The sequence below is a fragment of the Lonchura striata genome, chromosome Z (assembly GCF_050655825.1).
Source record: "Lonchura striata isolate lonStrDom1 chromosome Z, ASM5065582v1, whole genome shotgun sequence".
NCBI lineage: Eukaryota > Metazoa > Chordata > Aves > Passeriformes > Estrildidae > Lonchura > Lonchura striata.
In genome coordinates this window covers 52,212,318-52,239,047 of record NC_140740.1, presented here as the reverse complement: position 1 = coordinate 52,239,047, position 26,730 = coordinate 52,212,318, and the positions used below count along the sequence as shown (strand labels likewise).

Genomic DNA, 26,730 nt, shown 5'->3' with positions numbered 1-26,730 from the left:
GGAACTGCTGTAGATCTGACAAAATACTTTAAAAGAAATTACTAAGTGGTAGAAAAAAGCATATGTTTTGATAGAATTAGATTTCTTAAATTCAGGTGCTTTTTTTTTTTTTTTTTTTTTTTTTTTTTTTTTTTTTTTTTTACATACACATGAGCAAATAGTCTTTCTTATAACAGGCACCAGTTTTTAGTTTTTCTGAACTGGGACCACCTAAACAGGCTGGAACACATGTACATCCATAATGTCAACAAATCTGCTTGTTGCAGACGAACTAAAATGATGGATTACATCCTCAAAGGAGCAGGTCCCGAAACGACAGGTTTGCTCTGACGGGGACTGTCCCTCCTGCTATGAAGTTGCGGAACACCGACTGTTCTGTCCAAATTAACAACCCAACTCAGAAAACACTTCAGCATGTCCCTGCTCCTCCCACGGATTGTAGGTTAAACGTGGGATGAGATTTCTTTGAATCAAACCGTTTTTTGCCTCAGGCTCCAATTAGCCCCCAGTGTGAGAGGGTCGCAGATAAAACAAGTGTATCCCTCAAACAATCTCCATTTAATTAACGACTGGGACCCCGGGTCTCACACCCAGACACTGCCTTCTATTGCCGAGGGGCTTGAGGAGGTTCGGCCTTAGGAAAACTACGGATGCTGCACCAGTTATCGCCTCGGAAAACCCGTGGATTCTCGACGGCTGGAGCCGCTTCTGAGATCCTCCAGGCCAAGCCCTGCTAAAGCAAGACCACCTGGAGCAGGTGACACGGCAAGGCGACCGGGCGGGTTTGGAGCGTCTCTCCACGATTCCATTTCGCAGGGTGCTTCGCCTCCAGGCAAACCAACACACCGGGTTAACACAGCAGCGGCGCGCCATTACTGACACTACCAAAACAGCTCCGGCGGCACTGCGGGGAGGCTCGCCCGCCGGCCCGGACCCCGCTCCCGGGCCGAGCGCCCTGCGAGGAGCAGCGCCCTGCGAGGAGCAGCGCCCTGCGAGGAGCAGCCCCCCGCTCCCCGCCGGCCCGGCCCCCGCTCCCCGCCCCGCTCCCCGCCCCGCCCCGCTCCCCGCCCCGCTCCCCGCCCCGCTCCCCGCCCCGCTCCCCGCCCCGCCGGTCCCGCCCAGCGCCGCCATTTGCTGCCACCGCGGCCGCGCCATTTCCCCGCCTCCCTGGGAGCTCCCCGCAGCCTTCCCTGCCAGCGGGAGCGGGCACGAAGGACGGCTCTGGCAAGAATCTGGGCTTCGGTAATTTGGAAGGAAGTTGCAGAGGACGGGGGCACGGCCTCTGCAGCAGAACTGTTTCCAGAGCAGAGCCCTCCGCCATGTCCGCACGGCGAGGAGGGACGCCGCGCTCCCGCCCGCCTGGCTGGCAGCCGGGACAGACGCGGCTGGGCGCAGCGCAGAGCTCCGCTCCTGCAGGTCCCTGCCGCACGAACTGCTGCTGGAAAGGGGACAGCAAGCAGAACCAAGGAGCAGTGCTTTCCAACCACGGCCTTGCTGGCAATGCCCTAGAATTGTTTAATTTACACTCGACTGAAAAACTACACAAAAGATAGTTTTGTTGGTCAGATGCACAGGCACGTTGTTCCTTTAAATCCACCGAGACAGTCTTTGTCTATATACATTTATACCTAAAAAGTTTAGAGCTTCGCAGCTAATCAAACAGTCCCCTCCATGTTATCAGAAGACAAGATGCTTATCAGAAGCCAGGTATAAATATAATAGCTAAAATTTACTGTCATGATCAACGTTGGGCCACATCCTTGCCCCTGCACAGAATGTCGTCACAGATTACTTGCATCTCAGAAAACACAAAACATAATTAAAAAAAAAAAAAAAGTTACATTAATCAAATTGTTTGAAATTTTCATTGTGATCCATGTTTCTTTTGCAACGGTTTCTCAAAAGCTATAATCAAACACAATAATATTGAATGAAACTAAATAAAAGCACAAATCCCAGGAAACAGTTTGGCATTTGAAGATGGAATAGAAAAGCCTGATTTTAACTAAGATCTGTAGTATAAGCAAAAGCAGTAGGGACTATCTGCAAAAATTCTTTCCTTCATTTAAGACTTTGAAATTAAAGGTCTTCAGGAGTTTTGAGCACCTCCAACCTCCAGCAGTAATTAAGACATTCCAAACATCCTTGACCATAGACAAGCATTTTCTAAACAAATCTAACTTTACAGTAAAAAGCTATTAATCATATTAAAAATGAGATTGATCCTTAACACTGGAACTTTGCACTTAATTGCCAGTCATTCAGTTGTTCCTAATAGTGGATGAAACAAAAAATGCAACATTTAATGGTTGGTATTGTTTTATTTTCTAACAATGATTAAACTATTTACACTTCTAGTTTTCAATCCACAGTTTAGCACTCATACCTATGGCTTTTCCTTTTATGCTTAGCACATCTTTTTGTCAAGTGTCAGAATTTCATTTAAAAAAACCCAAGAACCTGATACCATACAGACAAGTCTCTTTATGTTTAAACATATTAATTTTCAAAAATTATTGTTTATAGAAGAGCCTGTTTGTAGCTTTCTTCCAAATCATGTTTATCACAGACTTTACCAAGCTTTTCCTATTTTTAAATGTCCCATTTAGCGTGTCCTGCTGCCTCCAAGTAAAGTCTGTTCCCTCCCTCAGCCCCCCGCCTCTAAATTTAATGCAAAAAGAAAATCAGTAACTGGCAATTTCAAGCAAAATATAAAGCACTATAACATTACCTACAATGCCTTTTACAGAACTAAGTTCTCAAGAAACTTTGTGGAAATGTAACCACCCAGTATTGAAAAGGCACAGGATTTACGTGCTCCAAGATCTCCAGCAACAGTGTTTCTAGCCCAGCCTGAAAGTTAAGATCCAAAAATTCATAGGTACATAGCAGAACCCCTCAGATTTTACTGACTCTCCTGCCGCAGACATCCTGCAAATTTATACAAGCCTTTGCTTCTACTGCAAGAGGAAAAGAGGTAAAATTACTTTTACATATGCCCAAGAATGGTGTAATGATACAATGATACAAGCTATTCATTGCTAAAAATCTCAGTTGTCCCTGTCTCTGGTAGTTTCTTTTTCATGGCACTACATTAATGGGGAAGTATTTTTCACATATGAGAGAAGTTTAATTGTACTTGAAGGCTAATTTTGGTCCACTTGTCCAATTTCCTATGGACAGCATATTGGAAAGGTGACCAGTGATGGTTCAAAAAGCAATGTAAAAGTTAACAAAAATAATTTGGTATTTCATTTTTAAAACTGCAGTGTCATTATGTGTCCTAGTCATCCACTTTTGCATTTTGTGTGTCCACTAACTGTTGTGTTTTTAAGTCTTCAGATAGCTCATGATGTTCCTTATCTGCATCATCTGCTTGATTATGATCCTTTTCTTCTACTTCTCCTTGATCAACACTTCGATATTCTACTTGTTCAAGGTCTGTTCCATCTATAAGTTCTGCCTGTACTTCTTCCATCTGTATTTGATTTACATGCTCCACATGTAACTGTTCCACGTGCACTTCAGCACCTTGTTCAGTCTGAATGTGTTCAACTTCCAAGTAACTGATCTGCACCTGTTCCTGTAGTTCCTCCATCTGTGCACCTTTCACTTGATTGTCCTGTATGAGATCCTGGTGCATCTGTTCCACAGTTACCTGTGCAGGATCCACTTGTACCTGAATTACTGGTAGGACATGGACTTGCTCAACTTGTTCTATTATTGTCATTGACGTTACTGGTTCAGCTTCCATAGCTTCCACTGGAAGAACCTCTTCTGTCACTAATAGTTCTGAAATATTGTGCATTTCTTTGAGATGCCTTCTCAGCTCACTGCCTTGCATAAACCACAAATCACATAAGGTACAGTGGTTGGGCTTGTCACCAGTGTGTATTACCAAGTGGTCTTTGAACTGATCCCAGCTGTTAAACACGCTATTACAAACCTGAAACAAAAGGTACAGTGTATTAAACAGTGCCAACAGTAATGTGACAAAATACAGTGCCTATCAGAGATCATAGCTTCAAATTGTATAGCTTCTTGTTACTTGGATTCAAAAAAGATACATATTAGAGGTAAAAGCTGCGAAGAAAGCTTCAAATGAACAGAAGACTTGATATTTTATTCTTTTTTTAAGAATGGTGAGTTATTTTGAGTTCTGTATACATAAGATACCTACAAAATTCACAAGTCAGTAGAGCATTTGAAAGTTTTCTCATCTGATATTCATGTACAGCATCATACCCCAATCAATACATGTCTGGCACTAGAGTTTTGGGTGGAAAAATATTTATGCATTAATAGGGTGCACTGAAAGTGTAATACAGACTGTTCTTTTACTGACATTCTAGATGCAGCACTAATGAACAACTTTTTCTTAACAGCTTTCACTTGCTCATGACATCATGAGGTTTAACAGTAGGCTGAACTCTCCCATTTTGTGATTTAAAAAAACAAAACACTTAAGTGATTTCAGCAGACAAAACTTTAAAACTCCATCCCTCTCATTCTCTTCCAGCAAAAAGTACTGTCTCAACAGCAGACATACTGTTTTCACAAACCACATGAGCTCCCTTCCTTCCCTTCAGCTGGCACTAGAGGTAAACAGCTGGAAAACACATGGAGACTTAAATGAAATAAATAAATGAGATGCAGGGTGGAGGAAACAGATGAGTGGGGTAGAGTCAGGCTTGGAGTAAAAAAACCCACAGGCTCAGGAGTCTTTGTCCATGGAAATGTGTTTGGCTGTAGAAAGCAACAAAAACACACATTTCAATACCCCTTCAGTGTTGGCAAACAGTTTTGAAAACAGAGGTTCAATCTCTTTATCATTTTCAGTAACTGCACAGAAAGATGATGGAGGGAGTATCTGACAGGATTAATTCAACAGCAGGTCTGTGTAGTCAAGACAAACATCTCCACTGCTGAAGTCTGCTAAAATGGGTTGTAATACTATTGCCACATATTTTCCCCCAGACTAATTTCAGAAAGAGACTGCACATACTGTTTTTAAAATGGCAATATTAAAGACTCAAAATTACTTTGTCATACATAAAGATAATGACTATCAGCAATGCCCAGGCACATAATTACTGTTGCACATAATTACTGTTCTTGCCACACAATATAATTCAGTATTCAAGGCATACACCTGAAGAGCACAAAAAGGACTCATCAAGAAACGACAGTTTTTTCTCCTCTCTGTTCAATGAACAAATATATGTTCAAACTTAGTTCTAAAGGGGAAAACTAAAAACTTATCCAAGAATGGGTACAGTTTCTGCAGGCTGAAGGGGCACAAATCCATATTCACTACATCTGTGAGAGGATAAGGAAGTTTAGAAAAGGAGTTATGAGTTGAATCGACTCTTTAAAATATTTATCTCAATAGCTTTTCAAACGTCAGTTACATATAGTGACCAGGTACCCTAGCAATCTTTTACAGCATTCATTTTGCTTAAAAAACACTATAGAATGCCATAATAAATTTGAATTACTTTCCAGACAAAATCAGTATGTTTGGTATCAAACAGAGAATAACGAAACAAGAAATTAAATAATAATTTGTATTTTGGACTTGACTTTAGGCTTCACTTTTAGTGAAGCATGCTTAGAAGTGAGAAAGGCCCAGGTCAGTGTATCAAGAATCTTGAAAAGGAAGCAATGTAGAATGCAGCCTACCCAGAAGAATCTCTATGACTGTAAGTATTATGAGGCTCCACATCAGTAACTCCATATTTTAAATGGAGATGTGAGAATTTATCTGCATATTTTTGAATGTAATCCAAAGTCCTCAGTACTGTCTACAACTTCCTGGTTAGAAGAGGAGGGGTAGGCACTGATCTCTGCTCTGTGGTGACCAGTGACAGGACCCGAGGGAATGGCCTGAAGTTGTGCCGGGGAAGTTTAGGCTGGATATCAAAAACATTTTTCACGCAGAGGGTGGTTGGGCACTGGAGCAGCTCCCCAGGACAGAGGTCACAGCACCAGCCTGACAGAGTTCAAGAAGCATCTGGAGAATGTTCTCAGGCACAGGGTGTGACTCCAGGTGTCCTGTGCAAGGTTGGAAGCTGAACTCAATCCTTGTGGATCCCTTTAAACTCAGCATATTCTGTGATTCAACATTATTTTACTGAAGTAGCTCTCAGAGACATAAGCCCACTCTCACTGCCTCTCCTGTTCAGTCCTCCCACACTCCTTGAAGGAGGGAGATACCTAACCTATTTCCATTACCCACCTGACATTCATACAGTTTCTTTCTTCCCTTTTTAGCACCAGCTCCAGACTGACACGCTGTCAGGTGACATTTCAGCGTGCTATTCCGAGCAAAACGTTCATGACAGTTTGGACATTCAAAGGGCTTTTCACCTGTTGAGACAGATACAAGGATTTGTAAGTGAATAAAACCACACAGTCTTCTTTCAGGTCTCCTTCCTCTCACTCTCTTGTCTAGGTTGATAAATACATTGTAAAGATGTGGCCAATGGGATTATTCTGCAGAAAAAGATATGAAAATTGAATACAAAAGGGCAAAAAAACTGATGTAGAGTCATAACTCTCATTCAGAAGAAAACCAATATAACAATTATCAGTAGCTTTTAAGGTATTTTTGGAAATTATATTACTAGTCCGGCAAAATATTTTAAAGAAATAGGAGCTATTTCACACTTTTCATGTGATAATAGCTACAATTAAAGAATCAACATAAGTCAATATACAAAGTGACATATTAAAGAAGTAAGAATTTAAATAATACAACCTTTTATTTTCAGTAGTAACAACTTATACTCGAAACTGAGCTCCAGAAAACAAAGCTGGCACAGAATGATTATGAAATAACAGTAAATCAATACTAAAACAAAAAAACCCTGCACCCAACTTTTCCCCAAAATACACTGAAGAGAAAGCACAGAGGGACACAAGCAGGATAAATGGACACAAGCAAGATAAAAATTCCTCTCAGTTTGGCCACTTCATTTCAGCCATGGTATCAAGCGTAGAAGCCAGCTAAGGACAACAGCAGGGGAAGCTGAAAGCAGTCTTTTTATTATGCAAGGTACTATGCTGTCATCAAGTCATAATCAACACAGGGTGTTGTACCATGCACAAACACAAGGACATTCAAGCAAACTAAATTACAAGAAAACCTGGAAGAGTGCGTTTCCTCTGAAAGTCTGTAATAATCTGTATAGGTACTGCCACCAACATCACTACTGAAACAAACGGGATAATAAACTCCAAAAGAGACTGAGCCATTTCAGTGAATACCATGAGGATCAATCCTAGCTGGTTTAAAAGCCTGCATTTTCAGGCATGCAACAGTTACTGGATATTGCAGTGGAAAAACATTTACAAGTTCCTAATTACCTTCTAAAAGAAATTCAAAAGTAGCTAAAGTGTTACTTATGCACCTGAAAGCTACAAAAAGATGTTAAATGGTGGGAACATTCCCCTCAATGGTTGCAAAATGCTACATATTAGGAGAGCGTGGTACAGGAAAGGCAGAGGACGCTAAACTGCCCTCAGTCCTGCACGTCAAAAATCATGGACTTTGCCCAATCAGCTAGTGGGTTTGGAACTAGATGATCTTCAAGGTTCTTACCAATGCAAACTATTCTGTAATTCTATGATTCTACAGAGCATGCATGGATGACCAAAGAGCTCCTGGACAAACTCAAACACAAAAAGGAAGTCCATGGGACCAGATGAGATGCATCTGCTGGTCTTGAGAGAGCTGGTGAAGGAAGTTGTTAAGCAACTGTCCATAAAATTTGAGGTGTGGCAGTCTGGTGAAGTTCAAGATGACTTGAAAAGCAGAAATATAACCCTTTTAAAACAGGAATATAAGGAAGAGCTGGAAAACTACAGGCCAGTCAGTCTCGCCTCCAAGCCTTAAAATCATGGAGCAGATCCTCTGGGTAGCTATGCTGTCAAGACATGCTGAAAGCATTGGGTTGTTCAGCCTAGAGAAGAAAAGGCTTCAGGGAGGTCAAATAGCACCTTCCAGTGTCTAAAGGCAGTCTACAGGGAGGCTGGAAAGGGAATTTAAGAGAATGTAGTGATAATGACAAAAAGGGAATGGCCTTAAGCTGAAACAGAGTAGTTTTAGGTTAGATATTAGGAAGAAATTAATTTCTCAGAGGGTGTTGATGCACTGGAACAAGTATCCCAGAGAAGCTGTGGTTACCCCCTCCATGAGAAATGTTCAGGGGCCAGCTGGATGTAGCTGGCAGCAGCCTGGTCTAGTGGAAGGTACCCTGCCCATGGTCCCTGAGGGTCAAACTAAATTATGTGTAAGGCCCTTCCAACCCAAGTCATTTTATCATCCTATTACTGCCCCTCTGCTATTTTAATGTAATTGCTGGAACAGTGATTGAACAATGGGGTAAAACATTTTCAGGACATTTTCTTACAGGCCTTTCAAGTTCATTTTAGCATTCAACCAGTGGCATACAGAGCTCAGAATTTAGAAAGCCTCTAACAAAAAGGGAGCTTTTTCATTCTCCTTAAGAGACCACAGTTAAATGCAGATATCTGTTCTAATTTTAAGCTTAAGGCTTTTGAAAATGTTAAACTGTAAGTAATTAGATTTCATAGGTTATACTTAGTAGATCACTATATATTTAGTAAGTATTTTGTACCTCTTGTGATCTGCTAACTTGCTTTGAATAGAAAATACATTCTTTGCAAGAGTAACCGGCATATTACATAGTTTGGATTACTCTGGTAATCTGCCACAAATTTTTTTCTGAACAGATTTTTGCTAATTAGCGCCTATTTGAATTGCTTATAATGGAGAAACACTCCCTGCTTTACAGGGCATAAGGACTTCCAGAAGCTTGTTTATAAAAGGAACTTTTAGGAGGCTATTTAAAATAGATCAGACACTGCTACATATCAATACTCAGCAATCCCATATATAGATACAGTCTAATTAAATTAAGACATTCTGATTAAAAGGCTTTAACAATAACAAGCTGCAAAAGAAATAGAGCTGCTAACATCCATTAAACTTTTACTTATGACTCATAAGCAGCATAATTAAACAAAAACATCTGGAAGATCAAGACCACATATATTTTTCATTCAGTTTTCTTTGTCATTCTCATTGTCTATTCAGTCAGCTGACTTTCCAGTGAGATGAAGAAGTAATCTCCTATACTAAAAAGAAGGAGGAGCACAAATCACTTTGTACTCAAAAGATTTTTGCTACCCAGATTTCAAAGAGGCAGATTTTACAGTAAAAAAGTGTACTATAATGACTAAGAATGTTTTGCCAGTTTTTGTAGTTTTGCTTAATTAAGCAAATTCATATAATAGATGAGATGAGACAAGAGCAAAGGTAAGACTTTCCAAACATGATGGGATAAGACATAATTCTTTGAGGGTATTTTATGTCTATTTGGCATTTGCTCAGAAGTTCTGTTAAATAAAGAAACTCTCTAGACTGCATTCCACAAAGAAGATTGTGATTCAAATAATATTTCAAATAAATATTTATTAGAAAATTTTGAAAATAAAAGTAGTTCCTCAATTTGGTATTTCTGAAGAAGGGGACATGACTTAAGGAAGTATTTTGAAAAACATCTCTAAGATTTTGACAGAGAAGCTTCCTTACTACTTTCTGGTTTTAGGTGCTTGTTTTTAATTTACTCAATCCCCTATATATAATTTCCTATCAATGGAAAACAAAAAACATGAACAAACATAAAGACATACCACCATTTTAATCGTAACTAGAAACCAAGTATTTCTAGCACTCAGACTCATTTATTTTCTTCAGCATATTATCAATTTCCCCAAAATGTGCAAAAGCCCAAAATACCAGAATGAGGGCCACAAGCACAGGACTGTAGCAGTATTCTTACCTGTGTGCTTCCGAAGGTGCTCTTTAAAATGCCCAAAGTGGTCAAACTGCTTGTCACAGTACTGGCATACATGTATTTTCTTGCCAGGTCTTTGCTTCTTGCTGGCACCACCTTCATCAAGGTGGTAACAGGTGAGGTGCTGTTTCAAAGCACTCTCTCGTAGGTATCTTTTATTGCATATGTCACATTTGTAATTCTCAGTAGAGTGTGTTTTCATGTGTTCCTTAAAATGGTAAAACAATTTAAATGAACGGTTACATTTCTCACAGTGGAATAAATTGTTCATGTGTGACAGCTGAAGTTCCACAATTTCAATACCTTCTACCTGTTTGCACGAGGGGTCAGTTGCACTATCACCTTCTTCTTGCATCTGGCATTTTCTCTCTCCCTGACGATACTTGCTGGTGATATCTGCCAAAAGAGCCAAAGCAGATTCATCTGATGTACCTGTTGTCTGTATGTACTTTATGGATTGCTCTGCAGAAGCTACTTCTTCAAGGCTTTCAATGCTGTCATCCTCCACTTTAATCGTCCCTTCAGCAATCTCAACCTCAATTTCAACAGGCTCTGATTCTGCAGATGGCAGTGTTTCTGTGATAACATTAGAGGTTTCAGCAATCTTCCTCTTTTTTGGCTGATTTTTACCTTGTGCTTCGTTTGATTCTAAGGGTGATGAATTTTCTTTGTTCCTGAAAAGTATTTGCATAAATATGGTTAAGATCAATTAACAATGACATAATTCCTGTCTAGTAATGAGGTTCTGCATCCAAAACTCCCCCTGCTGTTTCTCAAAGTTGAATGATGACCACATTATCTGTGTGCACATCAGGAACTAATTTTTCCTTAATCTACACTCCATAGTGCAGTAAAATAATGTTAAAGCTATAAAATATCTTTAAATATTTAAAGTAAGTAGCTCTTCTTGAATGATACAAAGTATCTATCAAGAAGAAAAGCCACTTAACCTAATGACTGATCTATGAATTTGTGAAATTCTGTTATTGGAAAGAAAACTCCACTAAAATAATTAATTCTTTGTCCTGCCTACTCAGAAATAAGGTTTAAGTCCCTCCTATGCCATTCACCTCTTAAGCTCTGGATTGTGTGCAACTCTAAGCAGTACTTAGAGCTTGTCAGAAAACACTTTAGCTGTGACTTCACACGATTATACACACAAGGGTTAACGTATCCCATAATTCAGGAAGGCACACTGCTAATAGCTCACATTAAAAAAAGCCACCAGGATGTGAAAGGAGTATTCTAATTTAATTTTCTGGGCTTAAACAAAACCCTCAGTGCTGCTCTCTCTGCATAATGCACACACAATTCCCTTCCTCCAAAATGTCAGGGATAGGCATGGCATCTCAAACACAGACACAGCTGAGTGGGTCAATGCTTTCAAGTCATCCACAGCACTACTGTGCTGGAGGTTTTACTACTGATCATCAGTTTCAAAAATAAGTGGCTATCTTCCCATCAAATAGACTGACTGGAGTAAGTGTGCTTTTAACCTTCTCTACACCATGATGACTCCTTTCATGTAATGCACTCCCTATCACTTCCAGGCTTTCTAGTAACAAGAGACAAGACTTTGCCCAGTATCTCCAAGTCATATTGTCAGATGTGTAAATAATGATGTAATGCAGGCCACACCTTATAAATGGCAACTTCGTCTGTTCACATACAGGAAAACAGTAGCTAAACACAGTTTCATATAGCCTGGATTTTTAATGTCTACCAGATCACAGCTACATTGCAAGGAGCTCCTGGATCACATACCAAAAGCAACTAGTGTAGCATGCAGTAGGAATGAGAACATGAGAGCACTTTATGGAAGTGAAATGGAAGAAAGGGGATGAAAAACAGCATTATGGGACTGGCACCCAGTTTTTCAAGCTAGACTTTTGCAATGGATTACAGTTCCTTGTACTGGATAACAGGTGCTGCAGCAACATTTGATTCAGTATTGAACCCACATAAAACCGACTTCAACAGTTACATTCATTCAAGAAGTTTGAGAGGTTAATTTTGCAGCAAGAGGTTTTAAGATCACTACTTATTCCCTCAGAAATTATGGAAAGCTACCCAAAATCAAAACACTATAAAACAAAACAAGGACCATGAAATCAAAACAAGCACAAACTTATTAATGTTGCCTGATTACCAGAGACACATTGTCACTGCACAGCCAGCTGTCAATCAGGTGTGGGCCATCAGACAGCACAGAGACCAACTATCAGGTACCACAGAGTCACAGCCCTACAACATCAACAACATTTAGAAGCCATGTCACTTGTCATTGAGTTCTAGCCCAATGAATGTGACGTTCTTGTTTTACCCTGTGTAATTCTGAAATGTATGTTACAGTAGAAGAAGATATGGTTCTACACAAGTTAAGGAGGTTCCACCATAAGGAACAGCACTGCAAAATACTGGCAGCCAACTTGTGCAAAAGCCTTATCGAGACTCTCTCCTTCAGTGTTGGAAAGAAAAAGAGGCTTATGTGCTTACCTGATTTCAAGTGCTTTGATTGCTTCAAGCATCTGTAGATACTCTGCAGCTTTCCAAACATCATTTGCTTCTTCCTCACCTTGTACCATTAGCTTTGCTGTATAGGTGAACTCAATTAGGTGACGAAATGCCATGTTACTAACACCTGTGTACAGGCAAGAGAAACAAGTTACCTTAAACAATTCTGCAGCCTCATTTTCCCAAAGAATCTTGCACACTTGCCTGCATACCATTTTGATCACAATACTGTAGTCGCCAGTTTTATAAAGGTCACACCCTTAAATGGCTCCACTGAATAGTTTGGATTGGAAGAGACCTTTATAATCACCTAGTTCCAACCTCACTCATGTTGGAATAAAAAATCCTACTAGAGAAACATAGTCTGAAACAACTGTGGAATTTTGCCATGACAAAGATAAATAGAATGATAAGATGGACAAAAAGCTGTTTCAATAATATAGAGATTTAAACACAAAAATACTGTTCCTGGAGGCTGAAATGCTGCTCTAGGAATTTCATCTCCTCCCTGCCTACCACATAGGTATTGCCCCATGTTGGCCTTGCTCTTGCATCCCAGCCAAGGCACCTGCCATTGGCCATCACTGACAGCCTTTTTCAGCTGACCAGAATGACTTTTCTCTGGGAAAGCTTTTGTGTAGTACTGCTACTCCTAAAAACATATACAGGGTCTGCCTGACCTTCACTAGCCATGTATTAGGGGAAAGAAGGGGGGAAAACCTGAAAAAGCACCACATAATCCCTTCCAATATATTTAATACTGTTCTCATTTTTATTTTTCTTCAGGGAGGCTTTCTTTCCAGTTATGGTAGCTGTCTCAGAACAACACAAGAACTAAGATCTAGAAAGTTAACTGCAATGACCAAGCATGCTCAAGTGTTCAAAGCCAGACTAGATACGGCCTTGACCAACCTGGTCTAGTGGGAGACATCCTTGCCCATGGAAGGGGAGGTTGGGCCTAGATAATCTTAACATTCTATTACTCAAACCCTAAACATTCTATGATTCCATGCACTAGCCTCTACTCAGGATGCTACAATAATTTGCAGCTTGAGCACATAACTCTGAATGCTTTTATTTGCACAAATCAGATTACCTTCAATCTCCACCAAAGGCTCCTGAGTGAAATCTTGGAAGAATTTGTGGAAGAACTGGCTACAGGCAGCAAGAACTGCCTTATGAGCTTTGAAATGGTGACCTGCAAATGGAGACAAAACATTTGGTTTAAGGTAACACCTTCCTCCCTTCATAGTGCAGAATAAGTGCAGATGCAGGAAAAAAGACCACCCAGTGTAAACATCTATTCCAGCAGCATATACTGAGTGATTCTCCTTGTAAAATAGGATAGTACTGCAGCTTGCTCATCCCTTCTCACACACAATCTTGCTGACATTGCTGATCTTGCTGACATTGCTGACCTTGCTAAAGCTCTGCAACTCAACTAGCTGGAGAACTCACTCCTCTGACTCACTGACTGAGTGACTGACTCACTCATTTCTCTTTTCAGATATTTAAGAAATGAATTATGGGAAATTTCTATGCAAACTTTTCTTGGTATGTCTTGGGCTCAGCTCTGTGTACATTGTGGTTTTGTTGCTCCTACACAACAAATTTATAACTGATATAAGTTATCACCACTGCCAGCATAAACACCACAGAACAAAAGTGGTTCTGCTCTATTCTTTCTGTCTTTCACAGTCCTTATTTCTTCTCCCCAGTGGAGGCATGCATATTCATAGGGCTCAGTGGTACAGGGATAAAGAAAGCCACACAGATTAGAACTACACAGCTGCACACAAAACCAGCTCCGAGTTCAACACAAGGATTTGGTAATGACAAAGCAGGAGCAAACATTCAGGGCAAGCGCTATTGGTGAAACTGTGGCTGTCCCTGAAGAATATTCTTTTTCATTAGCTTACCTCCTTCTAATCTGGACTCTGTAGGATCCTTTTTCTTCAAGTGAGTTGCTGCTATCCTTTAAAAGGTCCGGTGCTACTCCCTTAGCTAAATCTGGCCTAGTGAACACTATATTCCCTGCAGTGCTCATCCATTCTAAGACATGTTTGGAATGTGAAGCAGACTTAAATGATCTACCACATACCATCTTTTCTAAGGAAGTAATAAGCACTAGTATCTTCATCATCCTTTTAAAGAAGTTCTTATGCTCTTAGAACACATACAAAAAGTGTGTGCTTCTACCCTTTTTCTAAGTATTCATTAAAACAGATACTAGAGAAGCTGCTATGAGAAGCAAATATTGTTTCAAGGTGTGGGTTTTTTAAATTTAAACAAAGTATTTGTAAAAGTTCTCTGCATGCAGTCAGACAGCTCAAATCAGAGTATTTTAACAATATTTTGGCAATCCTTAGCACATTAAATATACCACAGCAGTTTCAAAGAGGGCTTCTATCTGAAAACATTTTAGTCTCTTGTTTGGGAAAGCAGAAGCAAAATTATTAACCACTACAATGAATTGCAAGTAATTTTCACACAGGTACGGAACTAAGAATTGGTTCATACCCATTTGACATCTGACCATGAAAAATCCAACAGCATCCCAGCACAGCTTTTAGAATTCTCTGAATGCCAACTAGTTCTCAGGCCTGTACATACCATCGACAATTAGAGTGATATCTGTAAACTGGTCCTGCTCACGTTGTTCATTCAGTCTATCCAAAATAACTTTATAGTGTTCAGGGAATTCCTGGATACATTCCATAGTTTCCTCAGCTTCCATGGCAAAAGGCCTGGTCTGAAAACAAATGTGGGATGAGATTAAGAATACTGTGCCACTCGGTAAATACTGTGCAGAGTCAGGTTATTATACAAATGTGATCTATCACTTTGCCAGGACTATAAAGCCAATGGAAAAACTGTAACATTTTTTAACCCAATGTTAGCCAACAGGTAATGATTGCACAGTTAATGATGTGAAATATTGTCTTATTTGGACACATGAAGAAACAACCAAAGTGGCTATTTCTTTATCCTACAGATTCAGCAGGGACCCACCACCCTCAAAGCAAATACTACAGCAATGCAACATCCCACAGCTACTCATCCAATACCACAGCAGCATAATCTCAGAATCTTCATACAGTTCTTGCAATCCCTCCAATCCACCTGGTTAACAGACAGTTCTTAAAACTTTTATGTTTAAGTCATACTTTGCAGCTCATGAACACAAGTTGTTTAATTTCTGTAAATATGGATGTAATACAGCAGCAATTTTCAATTTCTGAGTGCATTACGATTGCCAGGGATTTCATTCTCTCTTAAGCTTATTCATCCATCCTACTTACACTTCTTCCTCTGTAAAGTGAAATATTCTTTGCCAGCCTTTTGACATATAATGCTTGTAGTCTGATAGCACTTCCTCCCTTACTAACACAATAAACATAGCTGGGGGTGGGAGTTGCAGAGGATCTCAGACCTGGAGAGGGTTAGCAGAACTCGGTGTCTGTGGATGAGATGCAGACAGTAGTCTGCTGCATATCCAGAAGAACCTCAGGAGAGCATCCAAGTGCTTCAACTAAAGCACTTCACAAATTACCTCCAGGCAAAATTACTTCAGGTCTATGCAGCAACGCTCATCTTCAACTCCCACACTAATGTGGCTTACTCTTAGAATGCTGCAGAAAAAAAGAATTATGGAGTTCCTGTTTACACCACAAAACACACTCCTTTTTGTCTCTCAGAAAAAAGTCACCCATGAAGAAGCTGTTTTGCCAAGACAAAAATTCTCTTTCAAGAGAATTGAAATAAGTAGAGCAGAAGCAACTACTTAGGGAAATCCAGCCCTACCTGCTACTGCTACATTGTCAATCACAGAAACGCTGTCTGCGAAAGTCGGATTCGTTACCTGGTGTGCAATGAGCCAAGAACTACACACTTGAGGTGACATTGATTATTTATTTTAGAGTTGTGCAGGCCTGGGTGCCCGGGAGAATTCCACAATCAAGTACCCACTATAAAAGCTTTTTACTAATTATTATACATTTTACCAAGCAAAAGGATTAGTGTTCATTGGTTACAAGTAACATAGTTCCCTAATTAATTAGTATTTTCTCTTCTACTGGTTAATGATTTTCTTGCTTCCTGTGCTAATTAGTCCACATGCTCAGTCTCTCTCTTCTTTTGGATCAGGTTTCTTGGGTGGGTCGTTGCAATCTCCCTCAGTAAGAATTACCTGCTACCCAGCTGGAGCCAATTCCAACACAATTGCTAAGTTTGCTTAATCAGTTTCTTCCTTATTTTGGGGTTTCTGCTACATGTCCCTGTGGCCTCTAAATTCTAGATTCTCTGTGTCCACTATCAGTGGTACACCCATTTTCCCAGGCTTTTGTTAGCCTGCCCTTAGGTCTGAGATCACTGATGTCTTTGTAAGCTTAAGAAGGCAATTTTACCCAAAAGTAATTTGTTTTTCTAACACCCAGACATTATGTCGGCTGCTCTCTATATCAGGGATTAAATCTCCTTTCTTGTTGAAGAGGCTTGACAGTACACAAAGATCAAACATCAAAGCAAATCCTTCCTTGAGACAATTCTACATATTCTGTATTTTGCACTAGAAACAACTGTGAGGGTCTTCAAGTGGGCAGAGGAAGAGGAGCTGGAAGGGAATAGATGCTGTTGCTGCATTCTCTTCACTTCATCTGTAATGATGGGTCTGAGACAATCAGAAGTTCCTGCCTTTCTTTTGCCATCTAGTATTTCACTTAAAGTCACATGTGGGAATTAAACTCATGTGGATTAAACTTCACAGTTTAATTTTTGACACATTACAATAGGGTAGATGACTTGCAATAAAAAACATAATTCCTAAAAAGAAAAATTTGATCTCCAGCTCTCATGATTTTCATCTCCCATGGTTTTTGCTTTACTTCCAAACTGACTGTAGGGATATCTTAAAAAGAAACACCCCAAACCTCAAAATAATAAAGCAACCTTAGCCTAGCAAATACAAGATACTTTAAAAAGTTTTTTCTTAAAATTGTTACAAAACCTAATAAGAAATATAGTTTCTGTTAGGCAGTTCATTATAAAAATGTGAATGTACTATGTATCTAAATGCAGTTGCATCGACCATTTTAAAAACCTCGGTCATACTGCAGAAAAAGGCCTTACAAAACAGCACATGTTCAGTAAGAGCATGACTGCTTAGAAGGAAGGAGTGAAAAGTACAACTGGGAGAACAAAGCGGCCAAGGAGGACGGACAGAAGCGATCCAAATTCCCACTTATGAGTGGGCTCACAGACGTGCGGCAGAGAGTGGACTGCTTCAGTTGTCTTTGCCATTTCCTTGAAAGACTCATCGAAACAGTGCCTTAGTCTTATGAGCCTGTAACTCTGGATACATTTCATGAGATGTGCATATGATTCGCCTTAGTCTTATGAGCCTGTAACTCTGGATACATTTCATGAGATGTGCATATGATTCGCCTTAGTCTTATGAGCCTGTAACTCTGGATACATTTAATGTGATGTGCATATGATTCGCCGAGCTAGTTTTACAAATCCGCCTCAATGAAACATGTTATTCGTACTATTCTCCTGGGCTACACCAGGAGCTCTTCGGATTCCGGGCAGGAGATGTTTTGTTTCCCGCACAGGGATCCCACAGACGCAGGCGGGGCAGTGCTGGGGCAGCTCGGGTGAGCCGGAGGAGCCGATGCGGCGTGCCCACAGCACCGCCATCTTGGGAAGCGGGGAGCCGTGGCCTGGGCATTGCAGAAGCAGGAGTTCTTCATGCACACTGCCGCACGATCTCCTCAAAACCAGCGCTCAGGCCATCCCGATCCCGCCCCTCAGCCCCGCAGCGCGGACGCGGGATCGGTGCCGCTCCCGCCGGGACCGTGGGCACAGCGGCCGCCAGGCGGCGCCCCCACCCCCGGCCGCCCCACCCCGGGGCTCCCGCCACCCGCGCGCGCCGCCCGCGGGCTGCGGCCCGCGCGCCCCGCAGCCTCATTGGCGGCCGCCGGTGTCAGTCAGCGCGACCTCCGCCAATAGCGAAGCGCGGGCAGCGCCCGCCCCGGACGCAGAAGCCAATGAGCGGCCGCGGAGCGCCCCGAGCGGGCGAAGGCGGAAGGCCTGGCCCGCGCCCAGGGCTCGCCGCGCTCGGGGGATCCGGGCGCGGTGCGGGCGGCGTTGGCAGCCACGGGGGTCCCGCGGGGCGCCCGGAGAGGGGACCTGGCCACTGCCGCCCCGAGCCCGGCGCGCGGCAGCGCCGCCGCCTCGTTAGTCCTTATTACGTCATCAAAGCGCGCATTAAATCGATCCCTTTTCAATTCCCGGCCGGGTCGCGGCCCGACGACGCGGCGCTCCGAGGGGTGGGGAGGCGGTTCCGCCGGGTACTCACCGGGAGCAGCTTCTCGCCGCGCCGCTTCCCGCTCCACCGCCGCCGCTTCCTGCTGCCCGGCACGCTGGAAAGCGGGGCGCGCGCCGGCCAATCCCGACTCGCATTCCCGGCCTGCCCCGCGCTCACCTTCCACGCGACAGGGCGCGCGTGCGGCGGGGGAGGGGCCCTGCGGCCCGGGGCATGCTGGGAGTTGTAGTCCATTTGTGCAGTGTGGCGGGTTCAGCGTGACAGAATTGGAGGTAATCTGGGTAATCTCTCTGGGTAATCTGTTCCAGTCACCTGTGCTGTGAAGTTCTTCCCCATGTTCAGGGGGAAGTTCCTGTGCATCAGTTCCTGCCCATTGCCTCTTGTCCGGGCTCAGCACCCCCGAGCAGAGCCCGGTCCCTGCTCTGACCCTCCGTGCAGGCACTGACAGACAGGGATCAGGTCCCCTCTCAGTTGTCTCTTCTCGAGGCTCAACAGGCTCAGCTCTCTCAGCCTGTCCTCATAAGAGAGATACTCCAGTCCCTGGATCATCTTTGTTCAACTCTGTTCCTCTTGCAGATGAGGAGTACCTGTGTCTCCCCTTCTAGATGCATTTTACAGTTGCATTGCAGTACATTCCTTAGTCTGGCATATCAGAACATTTTGGAAGACAAGTGTTAGGGCCACACACCCCCTCACAAGCAGGACTCATACCCACAGGATCCCCTTCATCCTGTGTTCTCTTGACTGTCACACAGCCACTCTTCCATGCAGTTCCATAACACCGTGTTACTTTATAATTCAGACTGAGCTGTACCCAAAATGGGTATCATGAAGCAGTGTCAAAAGCTGGAAAGTCTAAAGTGCAATACTGCCCAGCAAGTCTCACTCTGTGGTGCTCAGCTGTGCCTCTCCAGCTCCTGGTCCCTGCAGCTGAGGAAGGAAAGGCCCAGGCAGCAGCTTGCAGATCCCAAGATCTCCTGGGCTATTTGGCCTAGGCACCCTACTGAGACAGCAAGTGCATGGTACGGGCTGCAACCAGCCCTTCTGCCATCCTGCCTGAGCACTGACAACACCAAACTTGGGTTTCTTTTCTACACTGGAATCTTCAGGGGACCCCTAGTCATCCAGGTTTCATGTCCTGCCACAAGATGAAAATGTACTCATCCAAATATAATAATTTAATTTGTAAGAACAGACAGCCTCTATGCTGAAGCTGACAAGAGAAGAGCAGCCTCATGCTGTGGCTCTAATGAGCTTGCCCATGTTCATTCCTGAAAATTGACTTGTTTATGAACTCCATCCCTTTCCCATGGTGCTTATTGCTTAATGGCCTTGTTAACATAACAGTGCTGTTGATCTTGTCAGTAGGTCTGCTCAGACAGTTATTTGCATTCTAGGAGTTGCCTGCCACACCCATTCTTGTTTTCTGGTACACAACAGTACATAGGCAATGTTGATGCCTCCTGCATTTAAAAATATATGAATGTTTGTTCTAAAGTAGAGGAAAGCTAATTTTTAGTAGAAGAACTATATCTCCAATAGTTTATAATCCAAATAGAAATATTGCTAAAGATATCACTGTAGTAGAGTACAAAACAAGAATTAAATTTTTCCATTCCAGCACCTTCTACCTGTCCAGTGTTGGTGGCTTGCTTGGTTTAGATTAAGGTATGGTTTGTTCTGACCATTTACTTTTTTTCTCACAGCATTTTCCACTGTATTTTTTTTTCCTATGGGTTCCTCCATCTAGTTTTACTGTGAGGTTAGGCTGAAGGTTTTAAATGAACAGTTTATACTTGGTCCTAATAGCTTTTCAAGTATAAAATTACATGGACTAAACCATAACTCTTATGTTCTCCTTTTCCTCTCTCAGAGATGGTTGTGTCATTTCCCACCACTACCTCCAAGACTTCCAAGAGCTATGTTAAAAAACAATACAATTTAGTTTTAGTAAGTCTGGAAACTACCTGGTTTATAGTGCATTTTATTTACATAAGGAAGAATATGTTAAGCAAACATCTAAAGATCTTTATCAATATCTCTCGTTCAACCTGTATTAGCCATTTATATGCCTAAAAATTACCTATGTTTTTTTCCTTTTTCAGAATCACCTCAATGACACTAAAAAATCCTGTATTAATTAAAATAACATGGTACATCTTCTGGATATAACATTCAGCTGAGTTTGGGAAAATTACTGAAGTGTAGGTGTTCTCTTCTAGCTCCAGCCTCTCACAGCAGCACTGAACAGGGCTGAGAGCATCTGTCCAGGCCGATCCTCGTGAGCCTCTCCCGGGGGAGCTGTGATGTACCAAACATCCAAAAATGAGTACTAAACTAATAGTAGAAAATTGTGACTCATATATTTTCCTTCTTTAATAAATGAAACACCTCTTTGTCTGAGGAAATGTAGGAATTATTAAGCTGGAGATGTGAAATCAAGAATTCAGGAGGCCTGCTTGTGTGCAGCGTTGAGTATATAACTATTGTTCAAAAGGGACCATTAGCTCATCTAGTGCAAGGCCATCCACCTGGCAGCCTCTGACCTACATCCAGCCTGCTGGACAGTTCTGACTGGATCCCAAAATGGTTTTGAAATCTCCTTAGTGCACTCATAGCACACCCAGATCTCCCACATCAAAACCAAATTATTCACCAGGCAGAATACAGGTAGCTGCAATGTGGGCTGTTCTAGTCTCTTCTATTGGAAAAATTCTTACGAAATCAACTTCTCATTCTTATAGTGTTATCAATCATTTGCAAGAAATCTCTGTATCAGACGAGTCAGTACATCTCCCATGCACAGAGACTTGTTCTGTGCATAAGAAGGCTTTACTGTCATGCCTAGAGCAACCCAGATGTGTGCTGTTATGCAAGAGGAAAATATTTATGTGGGGCCCCTTTGATAGGTATGCTGAGGGCAATAATATCAGTGCGTGTTTTAAAAGTTTTAAAGGAAAATAAACATGGATTGTGCTTCTCACAGAGATCTGTTCTGTTAATTTTTCTTATTTCTTTATTATTTCCAGACTGAAGGAAATATATAAGGAGTTAAGAAGTCAAAATAGCTTTGTAGTCAATAAAGTCAAAATAAAATAAATAAAATCAAAATGGAATGCTTGAAAACTGTAATGTGTAGAATTGTAGATTGATGTAAAAAAAATTTAAATCTTAGTCCTATGACACAAACGTGTTAACCTCTTCCTTCATTATCTTTCTATTTTCAGAGGAAATGTCCAGCTAGGACAGGATGTACATTTACATCTATTCAGTAGTATCTGCTAACCTAAAAGCTCCGTGCCAAGTCTTATCTACTGTTTACAAGTTTCATATTTTTGTGACCCCAGAAAGAGCAGCTGACTAGTGAAGTCAGGGAGATCAGTGTCTGTTGAACATTGCAAGCAATGGTATTGAATTATAGTTCTTATCTAAATATTTTCTTTTATATAATTATAAATATCTGGAGGAAGAAGCAAGTCCAGCAACTCATTGTCCCTCAGTTTCATAAACTGTAGTGATTTGGATTCTGCAGGATTACAAGAAGCATGCCTAAAGAAATAAGTATTTAGCTATTTTTCCTTTTGATCCCATAATATAGAATCATACATATAAATATAAAATGGGTTGAGTTGGAATATCATTTCCCAGTATAAATTCAGCAGACTTTGTCTAGGTCAGTACCATCTGGAAGCCTCTTAAAGAAATACTCTGTTCAAAAGTGATCTGTGTTTATTGTTAAAATACACATGCACTGGGCAATTTTTTGCATGGGTATACATTGTGCACCATGAGTAGAAATAACATACACAGACATTATTATTACAGATTTCATATATTTTTTTAGTGCCTCTTCAGATGTGACCCAAATGTTTCATAGACAAATATTTAACCTCATTTGCAAAAGCATTTTTGTTTTGTGGAGTTTTTTTGATAATCAACAGTGGACACAGCACATCAGGACATGAAATGTAGTGGTTTTTCTCAAGCTCTTTCACAACCCATGAAAATCTACAGAGTCTGAGAGGAGTTAAATTTAAATTATAAGAAGTTTTGACCTAGCCCACAACTGTACTTCCATGTATTATGTATACAGAACATTAACAGATAATTTTAGATTATCCTCTTTCAGGTCAGGTAATCATCCTACAAAAATGTAGACCTGTGAATCATATTATTGCTGTGTGAAATTATGTTTGGCTGATATGGGCATAAAATATTCACTGGAAACTTTATTCCAGAACCTGGAGACAATCGGAGTCATTCCACATGCAATTAAGATAAGATTAAGAGCAATATAAAGTTGGAAAGCTGTGAACCTAGAATCCTTCCTGTTTTCTAGAAGAATATTTTTTTCCCTTCAAGAACTTTTTTCTTTCTGGCACAGCCTTTGATCCATCAAGTGCATCTTCTATCTGTGCAAGACAGTGTGTGCTCTGTGTCACATTGACCAGGACTGTGCTGATTATAATGTGAGTACTCACTTTGTAGACTTGCAGGTGGAGCAGCTACCAAAGCGCACGTGCTACTGGAAGACCACCCAGCTTCTGTTTGTTGTGTCACTCGAATTCTTAATGTCAGCCTCACACATGATCCACACTGGAAGCCTCGAACAGTGCCTGAGCTGCTGACTGCATAATGATTTGCATAAACAGTGGAGACTGAAGTCCTGTGTTGGCTTCAGGACAACTGAAATTCATCACTGTCCTTTAGTTTTGTACTTTTTAACTTACATAGGCAAATAGCTATGTTTAGGAATTTAAAAAGTTAACAACAACATTTACAAGCAAGAAGTCTTTGAAAAAAGGGGAATACAATTAAAGAGCATTTATTGTTAACTATTACTTTGTGCAGTCATAGGATCACTTCTCCATTTTGTTTTCTGGTTGAGCTCTCTTCCTGAATGCCTGTTAGCTGAAGAGAATGTTCAGCAACTTTACTGCCATGATTCTTAAATCATTACAAATTTTTTTTCACTTCAGAGTCATATTTTGTTTCCTTTTTTTGGCTGTTACAGGAAATCTGGCAAGGATTATGATGCAGGATCAGCAGAAAAAAAACCCCTACTTAGGTGGGTTTTTTTGGGTTTTTTTGGTTTGGATTTTTTTTGTTTTGTTTTGTTTTGTTTTTATTTTTTTCTTGAAAGAAAAAGTCAGAAAATTTCAGCCTGCAATTTAATGGGCTGGATAAAATGCTGATGGGTCAAAGACAGGTGTGGAATGCAGACTCTGGGCTCTATGGGGGATACATCTCTTTAGATACAATCCTTAAGACTGTTATGTGCCTGATATGTAAATAATAATTAGTAAATAATACAAGGCATACATTAATAATATTATGAACATCTTCCTGCCAAGAGGCAGACATTGAAAAATTAAACTAGAGGTCAGGTAGAAATGAGGATGTACCAAAGTAAAATGCCAACCTGGGACTCATCTCTACTGTAGTTCTACATGAACCCTTATAAATGAACATCCATGCAAACCCCCACTGACTGAAGATCTGTTGAGGCATTCTGATGGCTGTTTCTTGATGGGACCAGGACTTACTCACCTTTCAAGTTCCACAGGTTTAGCCAAGGGTTTTGAAAAGGGATGAGGAGACACAAAATGGCTGTTGCTGTTACTACCTTTAATTAGACAACATGATATGGAGCCTGTCCAGTGTGAATTCTCAGATCAGGTAAGAACAAGAATTCCATCCAATTATATGTGAACTTAAGAAATCATGGTAATTTTATAAAAACAACCAACAGTGGCTGCTTGAATCTTGCAGGGCAGATTTTCCCATCTCTTTGCTATTTGTAGTGATATGTAGTAGTGTGACGGCTTGTGCAGGTTACTTCCAAATGTGTCCTCAGACAAAATGTCCTCAAATCTTCTCTCATTTCTCTTTCTTTCAAATACTTAGTTATTTCCTCTGCATTGCATTCTGCATCCTTTTTTTCTGGAATGCAGTTGCACTTCTACTCTACTCTAATTTTGCTTTTTCCAAAGACTGGGAATCCAAAGCTGTAGGGTGAACAGGAAGACTGCCAGTGTCAAGGTACAACTATTATATTCGTTAGATATGGTGTCTCTGGTCATTGTTACTTTCAACAGCTGCATCTCTGGAAAGTAAAATACAGGACTGTAATAGCAGAAGATGGAGGACTTCTGTTATACATATTTCAGCCAAAATACACAAAAATAACTTTTTGTTAGTTAATAAATGTGAAATTTTAATGAGACAGGAAAAACTTAGAAAGCTTCTGGAAGTGCTAAATGCTTTAATGCTAGAGCATATAACAGAATCACAAAATTATAGAAGACCATAAAGATCATCTAGTCCATCCATTCTCACTAAGTCAGGCTACCATCTAACTTAAACCTTTCCTCTTTCAGTTTAAAACCATTTCCCCTTGCCCTGTCACTACCTGCCCATGTAAAAGTCTCTCTTTCTCTTTCTTTCAGCCCCTCTTAGGTACTGAAAGACCTCAGTGAGGTGTTCTTGAAGCCTTCTATTTTTCACCCCAACTCTTTCAGCCTATCTTTGCTGCTGAGGTGCTCCAGCCTTCTCAACATCTTTGTGGCCTCTTCTGACCCTGCTACTTGACAAGAACTATCATCAGCAAGCAATCAGTATTTTTGTTTGTCAGATTCCATTCCATCTAAGACAACCTCCATCTTGCACTCAGGTGAATCTGCCCATGTTATACATGAGAGTTTATTTTAGCCAGATTAAAAAATAAAAATAATTTTATTAGCGGTCAAATTCTATCTAGCCAGCCACACAGAAAGGACAGAGCCGAGCCCGGGGTCGACTCTGGGTGTGCAGCAGAGGTTTTCCCCTATGCCCACACACCTCCATCCTGGCACAGGCGGTTTTTATAGGGAAAATTCTGCCTGAGGCCAAGGTTTTAGCAATCAGTCCTTTCTTCTATTCGGAGTCCATATGTTAATAAGGATTTCTTTTTGGTGACGAGGAGAAAAATTCAATGTTGGGCGTTTACGGGAAGGCTTCTTTCACATGGATCTGTCTGAGTATTTCCATGATATCCATCTTGGACGATCAGCACAGACGATCAGCAGACAATGGCCCATCTCCCGGCCGAGCCACATCTGTTTACTTGTAAATCAGTTTCCAGTATACACTCAAGTCTCACCTACAAAAAGGGGGGGGAAGGGGGGAGGAACTAATACAACGGGCATGATTTAACAAGCATCCAATATTACATATTTCATACAAGGAATGGCGCAAATTATATTTACTATACATAACAGCCCATAAATACTCCTAACATCTCTTGCAGACCATAATGTTCACAGCCACTTCTGTATTACCAGGAAAAGAGAGTAACATAGAGCAACAAAGAGAAATTTAACCAAAACCACATAATCCATTTGTTAATCACAGTTCAACAATTCTTGATTTTTTTATATACAAACATCGCTTGTTCATTAGCTAGGACCAGTTTTCACTTCAGTTTTAATGTATTTCACAACAGATAAGCAAAGGACAGACTTGAACTACCCATCAGGCTAACTGTATATGGTTACTGAATCACTGTATTGGGCTGTCTTAACTTCCATTCTATGGCTAGGGTTCAGTGCAGTGAACTGTGCCTGCATGACCTATTGTAAATCATTAACAGCAGCTTGCTTGTACAGATATTTCTGGTGAGAAGCATTTAAATGTAGTCACCTAGAATGAACCACTGTGAATTTAGCTGATGAGTAATTTTCCTCCACGTCTACTAACAAGGTTTATTGTGTATACAGGGTTTAATAGGAATTTTATGTATTGCTGATGGTACTTCTGAGGTTTTGATTACAGTTAAACTCTCTTGAAGGCCTGATCTGTTAAATGTCTGAATGCAGTATAATAGAGAGGTTTTTTTAACTTTCTGTGTGTTCATTGGTCCAGATCCCTAACCATTTTATGTGTTCGCTCAGTGAATTGCATTGGAGAGCGTAAAGCTGCCTGCTAAATTCCTGGTGCAGCTGCATCATTCCCATAGAAGGATGATCA

The 26,730-nt window shown here is 41.0% G+C and overlaps 2 protein-coding genes across 3 annotated transcripts; one reads left to right on the top strand and one right to left on the bottom strand.

Annotated features, from left to right (window-relative positions):
- Positions 1-1,707: 1,707 nt before the first annotated feature.
- ZBTB35 (zinc finger and BTB domain containing 35) lies at positions 1,708-18,908 on the bottom strand. Of its 2 annotated transcripts, XM_021553875.4 has the most exons (8): positions 18,757-18,908; positions 15,012-15,150; positions 13,495-13,596; positions 12,381-12,525; positions 10,195-10,558; positions 9,870-10,092; positions 6,239-6,369; positions 1,708-3,946 (listed from the first exon to the last, which is right to left on the bottom strand). In XM_021553875.4, the coding sequence occupies exons 2-8, from the start codon at positions 15,133-15,135 to the stop codon at positions 3,284-3,286; spliced, it is 1,752 nt and encodes a 583-aa protein (XP_021409550.1). In that variant the 5' UTR covers positions 15,136-15,150; positions 18,757-18,908; the 3' UTR covers positions 1,708-3,283. The 2 variants fall into 2 exon arrangements, with proteins under 2 accessions (XP_021409550.1, XP_021409548.1); XM_021553873.4 differs by having other exon boundaries at positions 9,870-10,558.
- On the top strand, positions 17,932-25,951 carry LOC146763827 (uncharacterized). Its single transcript, XM_085568028.1, has 5 exons — positions 17,932-18,384; positions 18,462-18,995; positions 20,597-20,646; positions 23,738-23,791; positions 24,290-25,951. Exons 1-5 carry the CDS (start codon positions 17,932-17,934, stop codon positions 24,306-24,308), a joined length of 1,110 nt encoding a protein of 369 aa, XP_085424154.1. The 3' UTR covers positions 24,309-25,951.
- The last annotated feature ends 779 nt before the right edge of the window (positions 25,952-26,730 follow it).

Coding starts and splice junctions, on each gene's coding strand:
- ZBTB35 (XM_021553873.4), bottom strand. CDS start 15,135: ATGGAAGCTGAGGAAACTATGGAATGTATCCAGGAATTCCCTGAACAC. Junction 12,526..13,494: donor GCCTTTGGTGGAGATTGAAG/GTAATCTGATTT, acceptor GCCTGTACACAG/GTGTTAGTAACATGGCATTT. Junction 10,559..12,380: donor ATCAAAGCACTTGAAATCAG/GTAAGCACATAA, acceptor AATACTTTTCAG/GAACAAAGAAAATTCATCAC.
- LOC146763827 (XM_085568028.1), top strand. CDS start 17,932: ATGTTATTCGTACTATTCTCCTGGGCTACACCAGGAGCTCTTCGGATT. Junction 18,385..18,461: donor ATTGGCGGCCGCCGGTGTCA/GTCAGCGCGACC, acceptor GCGGCCGCGGAG/CGCCCCGAGCGGGCGAAGGC. Junction 20,647..23,737: donor CCAAGACTTCCAAGAGCTAT/GTTAAAAAACAA, acceptor TGGCTGTTACAG/GAAATCTGGCAAGGATTATG.